Source organism: Sorex fumeus, unplaced genomic scaffold (genome assembly GCF_029834395.1).
Source record: "Sorex fumeus unplaced genomic scaffold, SorFum_2.1 ptg000122l, whole genome shotgun sequence".
Taxonomy (NCBI): domain Eukaryota; kingdom Metazoa; phylum Chordata; class Mammalia; order Eulipotyphla; family Soricidae; genus Sorex; species Sorex fumeus.
Genome location: NW_026606179.1, coordinates 49,803,837 through 49,823,211, shown reverse-complemented (window position 1 = coordinate 49,823,211; position 19,375 = coordinate 49,803,837). Strand labels below are relative to the sequence as shown.

Genomic DNA, 19,375 nt, shown 5'->3' with positions numbered 1-19,375 from the left:
GAAAGAAAGAAAGAAAGAAAGAAAGAAAGAAAGAAAGAAAGAAAGAAAAAACCATGACTAGAGTGAAGAGACTACAGTGGGTGGGGCACTTGCCTTGCAAGAGGCTGAGTTCAATACCCAGAATCCCATATGGTCCCGAAATCCCAGCGTAATTCCTGAGCACAGTCAAGAGGAAGCCCTGAGCACCCCGTGTGTGAACCTAAAACCCAAAGATACAGAAATTAAAAAATTTTTTTTCTTCAATCGCTGATATCACTTGTAATTTTGTTTTATTTTTTTCCCTTTTTTGGGTGATGGTTATTGAGCTCTCGATATACAAAATCATAGCATCTTACCAGTATCCTCGCATCACTAAGTAGAAAGCAGTTCTTCTGGGTGATTTCCCTAGCTTTGATAAGTGAAATAACTGGGTTTTCCAGAGCATATATGACTTGATATTGGAGAATGCAAATGCAGAACAAAAGAGCACCTTCCAGCACCTTGCTCCTTCTAGACAGTAACACTGTAAAACAAACACTGTCCTCTCGTTGTTCATCGATTTGCTCGAGTGGGCCTAGTAACGTCTCCATTTTTGAGACTTGATACTGTGTTTTGGCATATCCAGTACGTCACAGGTAGCTTACCAGGCTTTGTCGTGCGGGCAAGATACTCTCGGTAGCTTGCCGGGCGCTCCGGGAGGGGCGGAGGAATCGAACCTGGCCTGACCGGGCTGGCTGTGTGCAAGGCAGACACCCTACCGCTGTGCTATCGCTCCAGCTGGGAGCGATACTAGACAGTAAAATCTGTGTAAAGTTCTGTTTGTGGGATCCTGCACGAGAGGCGGGCTGCTGACTGGAACCAGTCACCACAAATCAACAGCTCCTTTCTCAGCTCTCCTCTGGGCCAGGGACTTGGGGGGCTTGTGAGGAAATCACATGGCCCCTGCCCAAGGCTCATGGTCTTGGCAGGGGATGGAGGTGTCAGGGATGGAGCAGGGGTACGCGGGCACTGTGCTAGGGGTGGACCTAAGAATGTGTCCTGGAACTGCACGGACAAGTGTTGCAGTTGGATCATGATGTGCTGGCACAGGCGGAGGCCCTGTGAGCATCAGCCGCTGTGGACCTAGTTCTGCAGGGCTCCCGCAGGAAGAGCTGCTAGCTCTTCTGCAGGATTTTGTAGACAAGGCCGACTGGGCAGTGGAGGAACGGTTATTGCACAGCTATGCGGCCCCAGGATCCAGAGGTGGTCAGCAGTGGCCTTGGCACCAAGCAGAGTGTCTCCAGGTTGCATTCAGGAGAGGTTCCCCCTCTTCCCCTAACCTCCCTGGCACCCTAACCTCCCCAGCACCCAGGCCCCTCCTGGCACAGAAGCTTAGGTTTCTAGTCACCACGGGAGACTGTAGCAAAACAGCTTATTGTGGGGGGGGGAGGGGCTGCCCCAATCTGAGAAGCCCAGACCGTGCCCTGAGGTCAGGTGCTTGATTTTGGATCATGCACACGCGCCTCGCATCTGGGCGTGGCGAGGTTCCTGGTGAGCAGTAGGTGGAGATGGTTCTGTTGTTTGCTGACACAGGAGGGCAGGGTGTGCCCTGGAAGGCAGAGCTGGGCGGCTGTGGGCCTCTGGCAGGGGCACCAGCACCTGTGCCTTCCTGGAGGGCCAGGCCTCGTGCCTCCCACCACGGCTGAGATCTCTGCTCTGCCACTCTCGGGACTCACAGCTTGTGGCGGGGGCATGGGCAAGGGTAGAGGGGTCAGGCCATCTAAGGAAACGTGCCGTTTGGAATCTGGAGATTTGGACTGAAATCTTAGCTCCGAGGCTTCTCCACGGTGTGGACTGTCAGACGCTGCTGTCCTGCTCTTGTCTCTCGGCGAGGGGGCTGCGATGCTGTCGAGATGCACCTCGGCTGGCAGGTTGGGGCTGGGCCGTGGCAGAGACATCTGGTAGCACATGGGGAGAACTGCCTGTCAGGGATGGGGGCTGCGGAGCTCACCCCCTTCACGAGGACACTGCCATCCCCTTAGAGGCACGAAACCGGGGCTCTCCCCACTCTCTGCTCACTTGGTTTCTACCCTTGGCACTAGATCTCCTGTCATCTAAACAGGGCCGTGAGTCAGTGTACAAAACAACAGAGACACCGATCCTGGGCAAACTCGTTTGGGTCAGGCCACCCCCGCAAGCCAAGGGAAGACAGTGCCTTGCTCCGAACACGGCAGCTCACAGCTGGGCAGATGCAGCCCCGCAGGGCCTTCGAACACTGCCAGGACCCGCCCTGTTGGCCCCGTGCATCAGGCTCCCCTGTCCACTGCCTGTGGCCTTAGTGTGTCGAAGCCTCGTTGTCGTTCATGTTCAATGTCAAACAGCACGGGAGCAGGGAGATGCTGCCCATGGTGGTGGGAGGCAAGGACCCAAGGACCCAAGGAAACAGTCCTCTGCGCCATCTGTGGTCCCCACATGTGCTGTGCACGTGTGTCCCCTGCCTTCCTCTGGGCCTTCATTCTGTGAGCTTCCTGGCCCATACCGTGCCCTTCATGAGGAGAACTCCCGCCCGTGCGCTCAGAGGGAGTGCTGAGTCAGGCCTGTTTCCCGAGCAGACGGGATGTTGCCCCTCACCCTCTCACTCTGTCTGCAGTCATGCTCATCGTTACTCGGACTCCTCCCGCCTGAATGGCCCTACCTGGGACCTCAGTCCACGTCAGGAGTCTCACTTCTGCCCTCCCAATGTTCAGTGTTGTATTGGAGGCTGGAGAAAGAAATCAGAGGCGTGCAGAGTGGGAAGGGAGAAGTAGAGCGTTCCCCGTTCTCAGGCAGCGTGTTAAAAAAAATCCTGAAGGTAACGTCGCAAAAGCTACCCAAACCAGACTGTATGACTCCATTTTGCATATTTCTGTAATGATCACCAGCCGCGTGTATAGTTTTAGTTTTACTGAGGTGAAGCTTAGATACTGGGCCCAGGGACGTAGGTGAGCAGTGGAGCGCTCATCGTGCATATGTGAGACTCTGGGTTCAATCTCCGGCAGCACAAACACACGCACAATTTATGAACTGTGAAATACACAGGCACATGGCATCCAGTAGTGCCCAGGGGACCAAGTGGCACCCACGATGGAACCCAAATCTGGCGTTGAGTGCTATCTATTCTCCTTTCCCCTTGATTGTATCTGAATAGTCAAAAATTCGAAGCAGAACTGGGATGTGTATAATGCTGAGTGTTGTAGGTTTGAGCCCTCAGCCTGCATCGTTCTCAGGGCTCTGCTGGTTATGGAATAAAGGAAACAATTCAGACATCACCAGCTGGGACTGAATAGACGAACTGTCATACATAGTGGAGCAGTAGTGCACGTAACTGTGACTGCCCCTCAGATGTGTTCTGCCAAGTGAGAGGAGCAGACACAAAATGTCCCGTATCCTGTGATTCCTTGTACAGGACATTCTGGCAAAGGTTTTTTTGTTGTTGTCTGTGAACCCTGCAACCAAGTGTGCAATCTTGGGGGTACTGGCTACTCCTGAGGACACGCAGGGCACCCTGCGGAACTGGGATGGGACCTGGGCCTCCCCCGTGCAGAGCAAACGCTCAGCCCATTGAGTCGTCTCCTGCCTCAGTTGACTTAAGTATGAACTTGTCGAACTGCCTCTTAGACTTAGGCTGGAGAGAGAGTACAGCGGGAGGGCGCTTGCCTTGCATGCCGCCAACCCGGGTTCCATCTCTGGCATCCCATTGGTCCCCTGAGCCCACCAGGCCTGATTCCTGAGTGCAGAGCCAGGAGTAAGCCCTGAGCGAACAAAATGAAGATGAAAAGGAGAGTCTTACTGCCCTGAGTGAGAGCAACATGTGCCTCCTCTCACGAGAGGCCTCAGAAGTCAGCATGGGCTCCCCCGCCCACCCGTGGGGGAGCTCACGTGCCGTCCGGGGCGGTCTAGCCGGGTGGGCTTCTGGGACTGCTTGGCTCCTCAGCAGCTGCCCTCTCCCCACAGGTTGGGACAAGCATTCCTACGGCTACCACGGTGACGACGGGCATTCCTTCTGCTCTTCGGGGACCGGCCAGCCTTACGGGCCCACGTTCACCACAGGAGATGTGATTGGCTGCTGCGTCAACCTCATCAACGGCACCTGCTTCTACACCAAGAATGGCCACAGCCTCGGTGGGTGCCCAGGGGACCTTGCAGGGTGTGACCCGAGGGCAGGCTGTGAAGCTGACCAGCCCAGAGCAGAGCCTCTGCTAAGCTCTCGGGGACAGCAGCTTTGCAAGGCCCGAACAAGGGTGGCAGGGTCACTTCCTCTGTTAGTCCATCCCTCCAGACTTACCAGGCCACCTGTGGGTGCTGAGACAGCAGGGGTGGTCCGGCCTTCGTGTCACTGGAACAGAGTTTGGGCTTGGGAGTGATCTGAGAGGCCCTAGGGTAGCTAAGTGGGGTAGTGGTTGGCCTGCTCGTGACCTGGGCCCAGACTTCAGCTGGCCCTTCCAGTGCCCAGTGTGCTGGTTGCAGAGACCTGTGACAAATGGGGGTGGGGTGGCACCAGGCCTCTCCTGCCTGCTGTGGAGCCCCTGCCCAAGACAGTCGTGTGTGGTATGACTGTGAAGGGTGGGGGTCACTGCAATCAGGACTAGAGGACTCGGTGGCCTCAGCGTTGGCGACGATACAAGATGTCCTGAAAGGCCCAGGGTCCAGCAGGGCCCCGTGACGGGGCTGGTAGGTGGTTCTGGTGTCCAGGATCAGGCTCCGGGAGGAGTAGCTGTCAGGGATGGTGATCGCCCCGGAATGATCCCTTGGGAGCAACCCAGCAGGCTGGTACAGGGTTCAAACTGGAGAGAAAGGACGTGACTCTGCTGATGTCTGGCTGCGAGGACTGGCTGCTGTTAGGTTCTTGTCTGAGAGGAGCCCGTGGCCAGTGTGGCCTGGAGTTGGTGCCTGACCACTAGGCCTGCTGGCTTGGGTTCACGTAAGTTTCTGATCCTGCAGAACCCAGCCGGCCTGGCCTGGAAGGGGAGCTGAGCGTGTGACTTGACAGCCTGCTCCTAGGAAGCCCCTTTCCCGACTTGAGCTTTGGTAAAAATGTGGCTGCCAGGGCTTCTCCAGCAAACTCAGGCAACCTAAGTGGAAACCGGGTTTCACGGGGCTCAGGCCGAATGTCCAGGAAACAGCTTTCCTCAAAGGGCAGTCGGATGCCACAGTCCAGAGTGGGCCATGGAGAGAGCAGCCTGGACACTGCAGAACTGACCAGGGCACTGGGATAAATGGGGGGCGTGGCCAGGGCCGAGGCCAGGCTCAGGTTGGCTCCTCCCTCCCGCTCTGCCCTCGCTCTCCAGAACTCTAGGCTCTCCTGCCCCCAGAGTCCCAGGTGCCATGGGGGTCTCTCACCCTCGCCTGCTGCCTCCTGCGCTGGTCCCTGCCCTGTTCAGAGGCTCTGCATTGCCTCTGCTGGTTTTGGAACTGTACCTGCCGTGATGTGTCTCCTGTGCACCTGCCCTTACTGCTCTGGGTGCTGGGTCTGAGCCAGCAAAGTACCCAGGTCTATAATGCCAGCTAGGCCCTCTCCCAGTCTCTACACACTCCTTACCCACTGCTTTATGCTGTGTATAAACCTCTGTGCGGCCTACCAACATCTTTTAAGGCCTGCCTTGTTCTATCTCAACTTTGTAGCATCCTTTTTAGCAATATGTGAACTTATAGTCTGATGAGTGTGCTTCTGTTTTCATAGAGCTGCAGATAAAAATTTTTAAAAGAGAGGGGGGCTGAGATTTGAGCCTTTTCGCCTATAGTTGTGCTTGTTTAGGTGGATACCAGTGATTTAAGAATTATCATAATGTGGCTGGAGCAATAGTACAGTGGGGAGGGCGTTTGCCTTCCATGCGGCAGACCTGGTTTCAATCCGCAGCATACCATATGGTTCCCTGACCGTCCTGAGTGCAGAGCCAGGAGTAAGCCCTGAGCATTGCCTGGTGTGACCGAACAATCCCCCCCACCCCCCGCAAAAAAAAATCATCAGTTTTTGGGACCAGAAAGAGACCCCACTATAGTCTGGAACGCATGCTTTGCATGTGGAAGCCTTGGATTTGATCCCTGGCACTGCATGGTCTCCTCAGTACCACCAAGACTACCCGTCAGCCCCCGCCAAGCAACTGGTTTGGAGGCCACACCTGGTAGTGCTTAGGTCATGCTCCTGGCTCTATGCTCAGGGATCACTTCTGGTGTGCTTCAGGGGATCATTTGGGGTATCGGAGATTGAGCCTGGGTCTGCTGTGTACAAGGCAAGTGCCTTACCTGCTGTATACTCTTGCTCCAGCTCCCCAACCCCCAGCACCTCTTTGGGAGTATTCCCTGAGCTATGAATACTGGTAGCAGTCCCTGAGCAAACCTGAATTATATTCCTTTGAAACTCCGGTGTGTCCATGGGCCATTACTGAAGCCTTTCCTGAAAGTAGACACGGCAAGTTGTCCGCAGTTCTGGAGTGTAATAGGAAGGTGATGAACTTGAACTTGAAGTGGGAGCTTCCTTGGTGAGATTCTTTTTTTTTCCCCCCCTTTTTGGGTCACACCCTGCAATGCACAGGGGTTATTCCTGGCAGTAGTTGGGGGACCATATGGGAGGCTGGGAATTGAACCCAGGTCTCCTGCGTGCAAGGCAAACGCCCTACCTGCTGTGCTATTGCTCCAGCCCCGTGGTGAGATTCTTATTGACCCTCTTTCTTTCCTACCAGCCACTGGGGCTTCAGCTTCCTTTGTGGCACAAATCTATACTCATGCTCTCTGACCTCAGACCTATGACCCTTGGCCCTGAGAGCTGCTGTGCTGCCACTAATCTCTCCAGATCACAGCCCTCCCCGGTGTGCCCGTGTCGCTACAAGTTGCAGTCCCGGCGGCACATTGAGGGCCAGGCTTGTGGTGCTCAGTGCCTGACGCGGTGCACAACTTTTGGGGGTGTCGGCAGATCCGTAACAGGAGGGTGGAGGAGCCCCAGAGGCCTGGGTGCTCCCACGGGCTCTTGTCCCCTCAGCCTCACTGTCCCCTGGCCTGGGTCTGTTTAGCTCAGGGCACTTGCCGCCAATGAGTCTGAATGTCCAGTGTCTTCGCCTGGGCCTGCTGGTCCCCTCACTATCCCCAACGCCGGGCCAGGACGCGAGTGTTGTCCTTGCTGGTGCAGCAAGAGCGGAAGGAGCTTCTTCCCGCGCCCTCCGGGAAGTGTCCTCGGCCCGTGCTGTTGTGGTGGAGAGCGAGGCCAGCCCAGCTGCAGCCAGCTTGGACCTGGCCCACCTGGTCTGTGCCACAGCCTGGGCAGTCTCCGCGGCCCCTTTCCTCGGAGAGGTTGGCAGACGTGTCAGAGGTCACGCCACAGACGACACCTGGACTCCGCGGCCGGCTGCAGGGCTCCCGGGCACCCGTGGAGCCGCGGGGCCAGCTGCCCTGCAAGCCTGAGCGTGGACGCCGAGCCTCAGGCAACCCCGTCTCCCTTCTGCCGGCCGCTGTGTGTGGGCTCGGGAGGGGACGGGGGTTCAGGAGGCAGAGGACAGAGGTCTCTCGGGGCCTCGGTGTTTCCATCTCGAACCGAGTCGGAGGGCCGGGGCGCCCATTCAGGGGGGAGATGCCACCGTGTCCCAGGACCTCGGCCTGTCCTCAGCACCCCGGGACCTCAGTAAACTCTCGTTAAATAGTCTGTCCCGTCAGGGTTATTCTGAGGAGAAAATGGTTGCCAGTAAGACACTGAACCCCGAGCTACTGGTGGTGACGGCTCGTTGGGGCCCACAGACTCAGGAGACCACGTAACCTGACCACTGCGCTTTCCCTCCACAGGCATAGCCTTCACAGACCTTCCGGTGAGTGCTCTCGGGCCGGTCTTCCCCGCTCTGGGCTTCTGGGGGCTGAGGGGGCCGGGGGCTTGGTGGGGCCTCTCTGCCCTGCTCCCCGGACACGGGTGCGCGCTTCGCGGTCAGCTGGAAGGCTCCGGGAGAGGGTTCCTGCCTGCTGGCCTTCCTGTCTGTCCAGCACCAAGCCCTGGTCTTCCTCCTTGGCTCTTCACAGGTGACAGCCACTGGTGACCTTTCCAAAGGCCACTGGGAGGCTGCCTGGTGCAGCTGGTCTGAACCAGCTCTGTGAGGCTTGCAGGCAGCAGACCGGGGGGCAGAGAGTGGCTCCAGAGCTCCTAGGGAGCTTGGCCATGGCCTTCAGAGACCCTGAGGAAGGCCAGTCCCTAGGGGACAGAGCCTGACCACACAGTATGTCCCCGGGCGGACGAGGTGAGCTCTGGGGGGGTTTCCTGTCCTCGAGAGGGTGAGGTTTCCTGCTGGCTGAGTGTAGGCGCCTCCTCACCCTCTGTGCCCGTGACGTGCCCCCCACTTCCCACGAGGCTGGCCCATGTGGCTTGCGGGTTCCGGGAGGATTCTGGGTTGAGGGAGGTGGGCTGCTCTGTGGGGTCCCGGGTGCCCCTGCCCTGCCTGAGGAAATGCCCTTATGGTCGGAAGAGCCTTCTGGAGGTTCTGGGTTCTGTCTCGGGGCAGAACCCTTTGCTCCTCCCAGAGCCCCCTTCCTCCCAGGAGGGGCTGTGGTCTGCTCAAAGGGCACTGCAGAGTTGGGAGTGTGCTGGGCTCACAGCAAGGCGCCAGGTGACTGAGTAGAGGGCCCAGGGTGGGGGCAGGCTGTCCCTGAGGGCAGTGCTAGTCAGGGAAGGCTTGCCAGAGGAGGTGGGCTTTGCCTGCAGCCTGGAGAGGGGAAAGGAAGTGTGAAGCCTCATGCATTCTGTTTTGGGGTCACACCCAGCAGTGCTTATTCCTGGCAAGGCCAGGAACCTGTCTGGGGTGTCAGGAATTGAACCCGCCTCCCCATATCGCTGTGCTATCTCTCCCGCCCCTGCAGTGGCACAGTGGTCAGAGGATGGGAGGTGGGAGCAGGTTCTAGGGGGCTCTGGGATTTTGGCGAGTAGGTGGGTGAGACTCCAGGCAGCAGTGGTGGAGACCTTGGGGGCCCAGGGTGCAGGGTGGCCTGTTTGTGGCAGGGAGTAGGTGTGCCCTCGGCTTCCCCCCTTTTGAGTCCTCAGCCCTTGCAGCCACTCAGGGACTCCTTTGTGCAGAGGGAACCTGGGTCTGGGTGTTTCTGAGGAACTCTTCCAGCCCTGACCTGTCCCAGTGGTGGGGGGCTAAGGCTTTGGGGACACGGGGGCCTCCTACGCAGGGCAGGTGACTGCCTGTTGCCCTTGACCTGGCTTTTCCTGGGCTCATTCCCTTGGGAAGAAGGTTTCAGGTGTGGGGCAGGACAGAATGGCCCCGGCCTGGCCATCTCCCCTCTACATGGCGGGAGGGAGCGGGGTCGCCTTCAGGCCCCACTGACTGTCCCTCTCCTCCTCAGGCCAACCTCTACCCCACCGTAGGCCTGCAGACGCCCGGGGAGATCGTGGATGCCAACTTCGGGCAGCAGCCCTTCCTGTTCGACATTGAGGACTACATGCGGGAGTGGCGTGCCAAGGTGCAGGGCACGGTGCACTGCTTCCCCATTGGCGCTCGGCTCGGCGAGTGGCAGGCGGTGCTGCAGAAGTGAGTGCCCCCCACCCCCCGCCGTGCCCCTTCCTTGTTTGGCCCCAGCAGCTGCCACTAAGGCCAGTGGGGAGTGCTCCTTCCAGGAAGCACTGGGGCCCTCCTGCCTCTCTTCCCCGGAGGTCAGTGAGCCCTGGCCCCGATGCCTGCTGGGAGGGCCCTGGGTGTCAGCCCCTGCCAGGCAGGCCTCCATCTTCGGCCCTGGGGGCTCGTCCTCTGCATACTTTGACTTTTCATCCATCATGGCCTGAGGTCACCTCTCAGGGCAGCGTCTGGCTGAGTCACAGATGGCCACCGCAGTGGTGCAGGCAGAGTGCTCCTACCTCTTGGCTGATCACTTCAGAGACTGTCCCAGATGCGTCTCAGCATCGCAGGGTTGTCAGGGTCTGGGTCTCTTCCACCTGTCAGCACCCGCTCTGCCAGAAGGCGGGTGGCCTGTGTGTCCAGCTCCTAAGGTTGTGTCAAGCTTCCACTGGATCTGGCTGTATATTGCCTTCAAAAGCCCAGGGCCTTGGTTGGGGTGCACACTGAGGGATTGTAGGGGGGTTGCCGTGGAAACAACCTGTGGTCAGATCCTGCTCAGGAACTGCAGCTCGCTCCCCCCTTGCTCCCAGCCCCCTGACTAATGAGTTCTTCCTCAGAGGGCCAGCCCCATGCCTGTCCCCTGGCAGGAAAGGTTGGGCCCCCCTGGGTCAAGGGTCACGGAACAGGACCAAGCACCCAGGTGTGTTTGCTGGGGTGTGCATGTCCTCGTGCCCACATATGCATCTGGAGAGTTTACTGAGATTCTCTCTAACGTGTGTCCTGTGATTTCACATAATGTCCCCTTGTGAGCATGCTCAACCACCTGGCTTAGCACAGAGACACCAGCTCCTCGCTGACTTCCTCTCAGGTGTTTGCAAAAATAAAGGCAATTTACCTTAGTAATTTTTTTATATTTGAGGTTATTCTAGGGGGGCAGAAAAAAATAGTACAGGGCTTAAGGTGCAGTAGCACAGCGGTTAGGGTGTTTGCCTTACATGCGACCGACCCGGGTTCGATTCCTCTGCCCCTCTTGGAGAGCCCAGCAAGCTACCGCGAGTATCTCGCCTGTACGGCAAAGCCTAGCAAGCTCCCCATGACATATTCGATATGCCAAACACAGTAACAACATGTCTCACAATGGAGACGTTACTGGGCCCGCTCGAGCAAATCGATGAACAACGGGAGGACAGTGCTACAGTGCTAGAGTGCCTTGCACGCAGCTGACTCCCGTTTGATTCCTGATGCCACATGTGGCTCTACAGGCGCCATTAGCATTTGACCCCTGAGCATAGAGCCAGGAATGAACCAACCTCCCCCAACAGCCGCCCCCCCCCCCCCCACCATGGGGAAAAATAAACCAGTGAACACCCGGGCATTTGCTTGAGTGCCTAGCTTGGGTGAGGCCTTGAATTCAGTTCACAGCATTGCTGTCCCTTCCCCCAGCACTGCCAGGGGAGGTCCTGTTGGAGGTGGCCTCTATTCAAAATAGACATGAGTGAATGCACAGCTGAACATCCCTGCCTGCCCTATGCCAGCCCGCACTTACTCTGGTCAGGCAATTATAGTAATGACCTCAGACCCCCACTTCGACGCACACCAGGTACTCTTTCTGTCGGCCCTGATGTGGGGCTCCCACACGTGCGCCACTGCCGCACCCTGACTGGGCCCAAAAAATTGTGCTCCTGGGGACCGTGTTTTCTCGGGCCTTTACTTTGTGGTGGGTAGTGCAGTGATTTGCACCTGGTCCCCAGCAACCCTGCGCTGAGGTTCTCCTGGGAGCAGCATAGGTAGCTCGCACGTGGCGCTGGCAGCTGCCACACCACCTGCTTGGCTGCTGTCCTGGGACCTGGCCCAGAGGGCGACCCTCCCTGGGCCTGCGTGGACAGTCGGGAAGGCGGGGTTCCTGTGGGAGCACAGGTCGCCCGCACGCCCAGAGGCCGGGGGGGCTGCATTTTATGTCTGTCCCTGAGTCCTCAGTCCAGTGGAGGGGACACCATCTGCCCCATCTGGTGGCGAAGAGAAGTGCAGTTCTTGAGCTGACCATGAGTGTTTCCTTTCTTCTAGCATGGTCTCCTCTTACCTGGTGCACCATGGGTATTGTGCCACGGCCACGGCCTTTGCCCGAATGACTGAGACCCCGATTCAGGAAGAACAGGCCTCCATAAAGAACAGACAAAGTAAGCTTGATTCTGCTCTCTCACCCCTTCCCTCCCTTCCTCGGCCTTGACTCTCCGCCCTGACTTTGGCCACCCTGGGGTAAGCAGGCAGGAGTCGGTCTGCTCTGGACCAGGGGACTGGCCTGCAGCCTCAGCCCAGGCCTCGCCCCTGCGCTCTTGCCAGACCGCACTGTCCCGGGGGCGGTCACGCCCCCCTGCTCCTCATGCCTGTTTCCTTCCTTGTGGTTCTGAATCCTGCTCGTCCTCCAAGCCTGGGCTGGCAGGGCCGCCTGATGCCCTTGCCTCGCCAGCGTGGACTCCAGCTGCACATGGTGCATGTTCCAGCCGGGGCGAGCCCAGCCATGGGCAGCAGCATGGAAGCAGAGGCTCAGCGGCTGCCCGGGTGACCCGCTCTGCTCCTCATGTCTGGGAGCCCTGTTCCTCCTGAGCCCCCACTGTTCAGTGCTCACAGGGCCACAGCTCCAAAGATCAGAAGGGAGCGGGAGAGCAGGGATGCGTGTGGTGCGTGTATGTGCCCTTGTGTGCCTGCTTGCGTGTTTCTCAGCCCGCTGTCAGTGTGTGTGCACGTGTGTGCGTCTGGGTCTTTCAGAGAAGCTGCGTCCAGATTTGGGGTCCATGATGGTAGGGCCTCAGACTCAGAGGGCCCTCCTACCAGGAAGCCACAGGCCCCAGGGCAGTTGTGCTCAGAGATGGCAGTGTGACGAGGGGGAGTCCTCAGCAGTCCACTCCCATTGGAGGCCAGGGGAGAGGGAGGTTCTGTGGGAAGTGGAGTTTGAAGGGCCACCAGGCTCCCTGGGTTCCCAGGTCCTGCTTCCACTGTGTGCCGCAGGAGCCAGACTCTAAGATGACCCTGTGGCCATGGACCGAGAACCCTTTCCTGTTTGCTCCTCATTGTTGAAACCTCCCACATATTTGGTCTATGATGGGGTTGGCTAACCCTGTTGGGTTTTGGTTTGGGACCACACCTGGCGATGCCCAGGGCGTATTCCTTACTCTGCACTCAGGAATTACTTCTGGTGGTGCTTGGATGACCTTTTGGGATGCCGGGGATCGAACCCGGTTCGGCCGTGTGCAAGTGCCTGCTGTCCTACCGCTATGGCCCCCAACCCAGTTCTTTTTCAGCCTTTTCTGTGAGCTTCTCAGCCGCCCCTCTGAGCCTCTGAGTCTGTGCTCTCGGCCCGGGCCCAGGCCCAGGCCCCTGGCTGTGGGGATGGTCTGCCTCACCGCCCTGTTCTTGCCCTGCAGAGATCCAGAAGCTGGTGCTGGAGGGCCGTGTGGGCGAGGCCATTGAGACCACGCAGCGCTTCTACCCAGGGCTGCTGGAGCACAACCCCAACCTGCTCTTCATGCTCAAGTAAGTTTGGGGAGCCAGCAGCTTCCCCCTGGCCCGGCCCCTCAGCGGGTGATGGGAGCAGACCGCCCCGACCGAGCCCAGAGCACCGCTGCTCTGCTCCCTCCGCAGGTGCCGCCAGTTTGTGGAGATGGTGAATGGGACCGACAGTGAGGTCCGCAGCCTGAGCTCCCGAAGCCCCAAGTCCCAGGACAGCTACCCCGGCTCCCCCAGCCTCAGCCCCCGCCACGGCCCTAGTAGTTCCCACACGCACAACACAGGTGAGCCACTCTCCGGAGGGCTCTGGGGAGAAAGGGTGTGAGAGGAGCGCCCCACCCCGCCTCTCCGGGCTGGACTCAGGACTCACCGCTGGGCTTACCCTGGGGTCCTGCCTGATGCACGCCACCCCCCTCCTCACGATCCCCCAACTTCCAGGAGCGGATAGTCCCAGCTGTAGCAATGGCATCGTGCCCACCAAGAGCAAACAGAACCACAGTAAATACCCCGCGCCCAGCTCCTCGTCCTCTTCCTCTTCCTCCTCGTCGTCCTCGTCCCCGTCGTCTGTCAATTACTCCGAGTCCAACTCGACAGATTCCACCAAGTCCCAGCCACACAGCAGCACCAGTAACCAGGAGACCAGGTACCAATGTCACTCTGCTTCCTGCTCCCACCTCTGTCCCCTGAGACTGCAAGCACCCGCCACCCTGTCCCATAGCTGAGCCTGGATCAGTGGCTGCTGCTGGCTTCTTGGGCCAACCATGGGCTGATTGAGTCTCCACTTGCCACAGCCCTGGCTTCTGCAGTAGTGCAGAGACAGGCAGACGGAGAATATGGTCTTCTCCAAGGGAAGCCCAGGTTCTGTTCAGTAGAGTCTTCCTAGCTGAGCCTGGCCGCTGGGGATGCAGACTGCGTGTTGTGGTGGTCATCTGCCACCACTTGGCCTGCCTCAGAGCTGACTCCTGGGGATGCTCATTGGGGCTCATAAATCCTGCTTTTGGGAGTGAAAGGGTTTGCTGATTGGGAGCATGCCCCCAGAGAGGGGAGGTCACAGCAGCATGGGAACAAGAGTGAGAATCAGGGGCCGGAGCCACAGTCGGTAGGACATTTGTCTTACATGTGGCTGACCCAGGTTTGATCCCTGGTACCCCATATGACCCCTGAGCATTGTCAGGTATGGCCTCCTCCCGCAAAAAGAAAAATAAAAAGTGAGAATCAGGTGACGGGCCAGCTGTATCACTGGTGTCAGGTGTGGAGACGGAAGCCTGCCTGGGGTGCTCTGGGGCTGAGATGGACCCGCTCCTCTCTCCGCAGTGACAGTGAGATGGAGATGGAGGCGGAGCATTACCCCAACGGCGTCCTGGAGAGCATGTCCACCCGCATCGTCAATGGTGCCTACAAGCACGAGGACCTGCACACGGACGAGTCCAGCATGGGTAAGGGCACCAGTCTGCACGGCTTCCCAAGGGCAATGCTCAGTCTGGATGCCCTCTGCCATTCTGGGCAGGGGATGGGCAGGCAATGGCAGCTCTGGGACCCTGACCATTCCCCCCTCGAGCCCCCTCCAGTTGTCCAGGAGTGGGTGCTTGAGGCAGGGAGGCCCAGGTGCACTGCTGAGCCCAGGTCTGTGTTGGAGGCCACGGGACGCAGGGATGAGAGTACAGCGGGGAGGGTGTTTGCCTTGCACATGGCCACCTGGACGGGATCCCTGGCACCCCATTTGGTCCCCCAACATCACCAGGAGTGATTCCTAAGTGCAGACCCAGGAGTAAACGCTGAGCACCGCTGAATGTGGCCCAGAAACCATACACACAAAAAAGATTGAAAACATTCTGGGCACACCCAGGGGTGTAGGCCAATATGGAGCAGGCAAGGTTCCGAGTTCTGTGGCTCTGCTGGCCCGCGCGCCCCTGGGCTGTGAGGAGACCCCCTCAAAGGGGTGAGCGTCATTGCCAGGACAAGGGCCCTCGAGCACAGGATTCCTGACCTCCCTCTCCACGGCATGTTCTTCTGGGGCCACTGCCGCCCTCCTCCCGTCTCCCCTCACCTGCCTGCCTTGTCCTGTGTGCAGACGATGGGCACCCTCGGCGGCAGCTCTGCGGGGGCAACCAGGCTGCCACGGAGAGGATCATTCTGTTCGGCCGGGAGCTGCAGGCGCTGAGCGAGCAGCTGGGCCGAGAGTACGGCAAGAACTTGGCCCACACCGAGATGCTGCAGGTACGGGGTGAGCCAGGCCCGCACACGGAGCGGGGACCCGCTGGGTGAGGAGGAGGAGGATGCAGTGCGGGGATACCCGAGCAGGCCCCCTCGAGTCTGCAGATGGGGATGCCCCTCTTTTCCTGGGCTCTGGAGAGAGGATGTCATCAGGGTATGCGACACCCTCGGTGGGTCCCATGAACAAACACCCCGTGCCCCTTGGCGCCACCGTCCTTTCAGACATGCCTTCCCTGCCCTAGGATGCTTTTAGCCTGCTGGCATACTCGGACCCCTGGAGCTGCCCCGTGGGCCAGCAGCTGGACCCCATCCAGAGGGAGCCAGTGTGCGCTGCTCTCAACAGCGCCATCTTAGGTGAGTGCCTGCCCCCCGACACAGGCTGGCCCGAGATGGGGGGCGGGAGGCCCTCGCTCTTTCTGCCCTGACGTTCTGAATCAGGTCAGTGGCTCAGCCCACTGCTCTCAGGGCGGGTGGTCCCTGTGGGGCCTCGAACACCCACCCGCCTCCATCCGAGCCCCTCAGCTCACCTCCCACCCTGCGTGCAGACGATGGGCAGGGCGCTGACCAGGCCTGTTCTCCTCCACAGAATCTCAGAACCTGCCAAAGCAGCCCCCTCTGATGCTCGCCCTGGGCCAGGCATCGGAATGTCTCCGGCTCATGGCCCGAGCGGGCCTGGGATCTTGCTCCTTTGCCAGAGTCGATGACTACTTGCACTAGCTGACCACGCTGGCTGGCCCCGCCGGGCCCCCTCGGCCTCAGGGCTGGAGCCGCCCCTGCCCTCCACAGGCACCTGGTGCAGGGACCTGGAAGCCATGGGCAGAATTCACTCCTCCTGCCTGTCCCCTCATCCTCCTGTCCCCTCTGTCCGCCTGTCCCTCCCCTCTGTTCCCTTCTGCCCCCTATCCTCTTTCTTCCTCTGCCTCTCTCCTTCCTTCCTCCTTCCGTCCATCTCGGTCTCTGTCCCCTTCGCGTGCAGTGGCCTGTGACACAGTATTGGCTGGTTACTCTCATGTAGCGCCTTCTACTTTGAAAGGGGTTTTGTTTTGAGGAGGGGCTTGGGTTTTTAAATCTTTTTTTTTTTTCCTCCTTCTGACTGAGCCACCAGTATTTATCTCTGGAGAGTTTGTGCTGAGCTGGTTTCTGCTAATTTAGTGATGAAGCCTATCCAAGTTGGTGATAGCTTATTATTTTCATAAATAAAATGAGATTATATATATAAATCTATATATTAAGAAGAAAAAAAAGACAGTATTTATCGTAGTGTTAGTGGTCCTGCACCTCTGGGTGAGGCCGTCAAGACACCCTATGTTTTGAGTCCAACTCATTAAAGAAGAATGATCTCTGTCACCTCAGCCAAATGATTTGTTTATTTCAGACTCTTTCCCCTTCATTGAGCCACAGGCCCATCCACAGCCCGGGAAAGCCATGTAGGCATTGGGGGGCTCTGTGGTAGGCAGGTGAGGCTAAAGCTGGTTTGCAGTTTCCCAGAAGCACAGGACGCTGGACTGAGCAGGAACTGTGGGGCCAGCAGAGGGATGCGTCGGCCCAGGGCTGCGGAAGGGAGTAGAGGGTTGTTGGCCAGCACGCTGTCTGCCGCTCTACCCTGCCTCGCTCCTCTGTCTCTTCCCCTCCACATCCTGCCTCCCCTCATTGTTAAGATGGCCAAATAATCCAGTTACTCTCCTCCTATTGCCTGGAAACTACCTGCCTTCACCTCGAGAGCTGCTGTGTTTCCGGCCGCGGCGAGGACAGCGCTCATCCCAGAACACAGGCCCTTGCATCCGGGATGGCCTCCTTCCTGCCCGCGTCGTCATTACCCGGCTCGGACGAGGCAGTACTTGCTCTGGAGCAGCTCGGAACTGGGGGAGGCCGACTTGCGGGCCCCTGTTGGTGGCCGGCTGGAGTCCTGGACTCAAGGGGCCAGGCCGTCGCTGCAGCTGGCCACTCTTAGGAAGACAATGATGAATATTTGCTGACCTGAAAACAGGACCTCGTGGGCTATCACACTTTCTGGCAGGCTTTTCACGTGGATCCTCGGAGCGGGGACAGACACGTTCCTGGCACTGCCATCAGGGAACGGGAGAGGAGGAGCCGAGATGGCTGCCGGGACCTGGTCGGACCAGTTGTGGAGAGGACTGACTGTCCAAGAGAGGAAGTGGAGGCTCCTCATCCCGAGCAGCCCCGGGGGTGCCCACCCCTTCTGACCCCCCAGGGAAGGATATACAGGCTGCCCCCGTGAAGGGAGACAGTCACTAGTTCAAATTCTGGGCCCTGGAACGAGGCGAGCTCTTGTATCAGAAGACACCGGAAAGGTTGGCGGGGCCTGTGGCTGGACAGCACGAGGCAGGCTGGCATCAGACTGACCGCTGGTGAGCGCCTCAGGCCTCGGCCCCCACTAGGGCACCAGCTGGCAACCCCCAGCCCATGGCCCATCACGTGGTGTCCTGTCTGTAAATGCTCCCTCACCCAGAGGTGCAGAACATCAGGCTGTTGTAGCACTGGCCTGAGCAGGATGGGGAACAAGAACTGCAGGCATTTGTAGCGGGACTAGGGTTCGAAGAACGTGTGCCCCACACCGACCCCCTCCCCTTCCTTTTATAGAGAAAGAAGCAGGTCCAGGAGATTATGTGACTTGGCCAAAGTCACACAGCAAATTAGTGGCAGAGCTGGGACTGACCTCATCCCTGTGGGTTGGGCAATCCTGTTCCGTGCACGCGCAGGACGGTGGTCTGAGGGTCAGACTGATGAGGCCCCCAGCAGTGTTGGGGCTGGGGCCGGACTTCTGGGCTTGGTTTGTGGAGCGGCTGAGAGAGGGCCCAGGAGGGCTCGGGACTGCCGTGTGCTGCTTGGGGTTGGGTGTCCGCCTGGCTCACATTCAGTTCCCATGGCCACCTCCCCATTTTCTGTGCCTTATCTCACTGTTTCAGCTGAGTCCAAGTTGTTTACTCTGTTCCTCTCCAGAGGGGCTCTCGGTCCCAGTGGGACAGCTTACCTTTGGGACATAAGCCTTTGCCCCACACGCCGTGGAGAGGACGAAAACCAAGCTGCTTGAGCCCACTGTCTTGCTGTTAGTCTCATCGGCCAGGTGTGGCTGCCAGTTGGAGTTACCCATGTTACCACCTACCACAGGCCTCCAGAGCCTTGAGAGCGGGTGGCTGGGAGGGCTCCGGAGGGCTGGACCTGACCTGCGGGGGCAGCAACACTTGCCCCTGTGGGTTCTCCAGACCAGGGGAAGCAGCTTTCCCTACCTACCTTTTCCCCTTGGGGCGCCAAAGGGTCTCTCCTGGCAGAGCATGCAAAGAAGGCCAGAACCCCTGACCCTTGTGGCTCTGTGATGGTCAGAACAGGGACACCCAAGAGATGAAGAGGTGGGGACTGTCTGCACCCAGCACCTCCCTCCCCCTTAAGCACAAAGAAGACGAGGCAGAGAACTGTCAGAGCTGCAGGTTCCTTTGGTTGCTCACAACTCAGGTATGCATGCCGCGTGGCAGCCGGCCAGCAGGGGCCATGTGCCTGCCAGCCCCAGCCGGGAGCCGAGACCCAGCTGGGCCCTGGCTGCCCCAGGCGCCGCCTCTGCAGAGGGCTCCTCCATTCATGACCACAGCTGAGACAGACGTCCCCCCCAGCGCGCGCACACTGGTTCTGCCCGTGTCCTTGCAAGTCCATACTTGGCATTAGCATGAAACTTGTGGGCATGGGAGAGCTTAGAATTCTAACACAGAACATCCTATGAAATTGTACTTGAGATAAAAAAAAAAATTCCTGTTGTATTTTGACAGAATTATTTTTATTAAAATACACGTCCATGGGCAGTCCTGAGTGTCTTGTTTTCGGTTTTGGTAGGGGTGGCATCCCCTGGGTGGCACACGGTCCTGGATTTATTGGCCTCTGCTCAGCCTACCTCTGGAGTGTCCAGGCCTGAAGTTAGGACCATCAAAATCTCAGGTGTTTGCAGAATCCCCCAAGAGTTTTGCAAACTTCAGTTCTTAAGCTGCCTTGCTATTTTTGCCCCCAAAGATCTTTCCTCTTAGACAAGTAGCAAATTTAAGAAAGAATTGAGGGGCTGGAGTGATAGTACAGCAGGTAGGACTGACCCAGGTTTGATCCCCAGCACCTGTATGGTCTCCTGAGTC

General features: G+C 58.5%; 1 protein-coding gene across 1 annotated transcript in view; it reads left to right on the top strand.

The window, feature by feature from the left end:
- Nucleotides 1–19,054, top strand: part of RANBP10 (RAN binding protein 10) — a 43,990-nt gene extending 24,936 nt beyond the window's left edge. Inside the window, exons 4-14 of the mRNA XM_056136681.1 lie at nt 3,952–4,119; nt 7,768–7,790; nt 9,316–9,500; nt 11,589–11,701; nt 12,947–13,055; nt 13,164–13,312; nt 13,467–13,671; nt 14,343–14,464; nt 15,100–15,245; nt 15,485–15,596; nt 15,829–19,054. Coding sequence (XP_055992656.1) covers nt 3,952–4,119; nt 7,768–7,790; nt 9,316–9,500; nt 11,589–11,701; nt 12,947–13,055; nt 13,164–13,312; nt 13,467–13,671; nt 14,343–14,464; nt 15,100–15,245; nt 15,485–15,596; nt 15,829–15,959 — 1,463 coding nt within the window. The 3' untranslated portion in view covers nt 15,960–19,054. The remainder of the gene's footprint in view (nt 1–3,951; nt 4,120–7,767; nt 7,791–9,315; nt 9,501–11,588; nt 11,702–12,946; nt 13,056–13,163; nt 13,313–13,466; nt 13,672–14,342; nt 14,465–15,099; nt 15,246–15,484; nt 15,597–15,828) is intronic.
- Nucleotides 19,055–19,375: the final 321 nt, after the last annotated feature.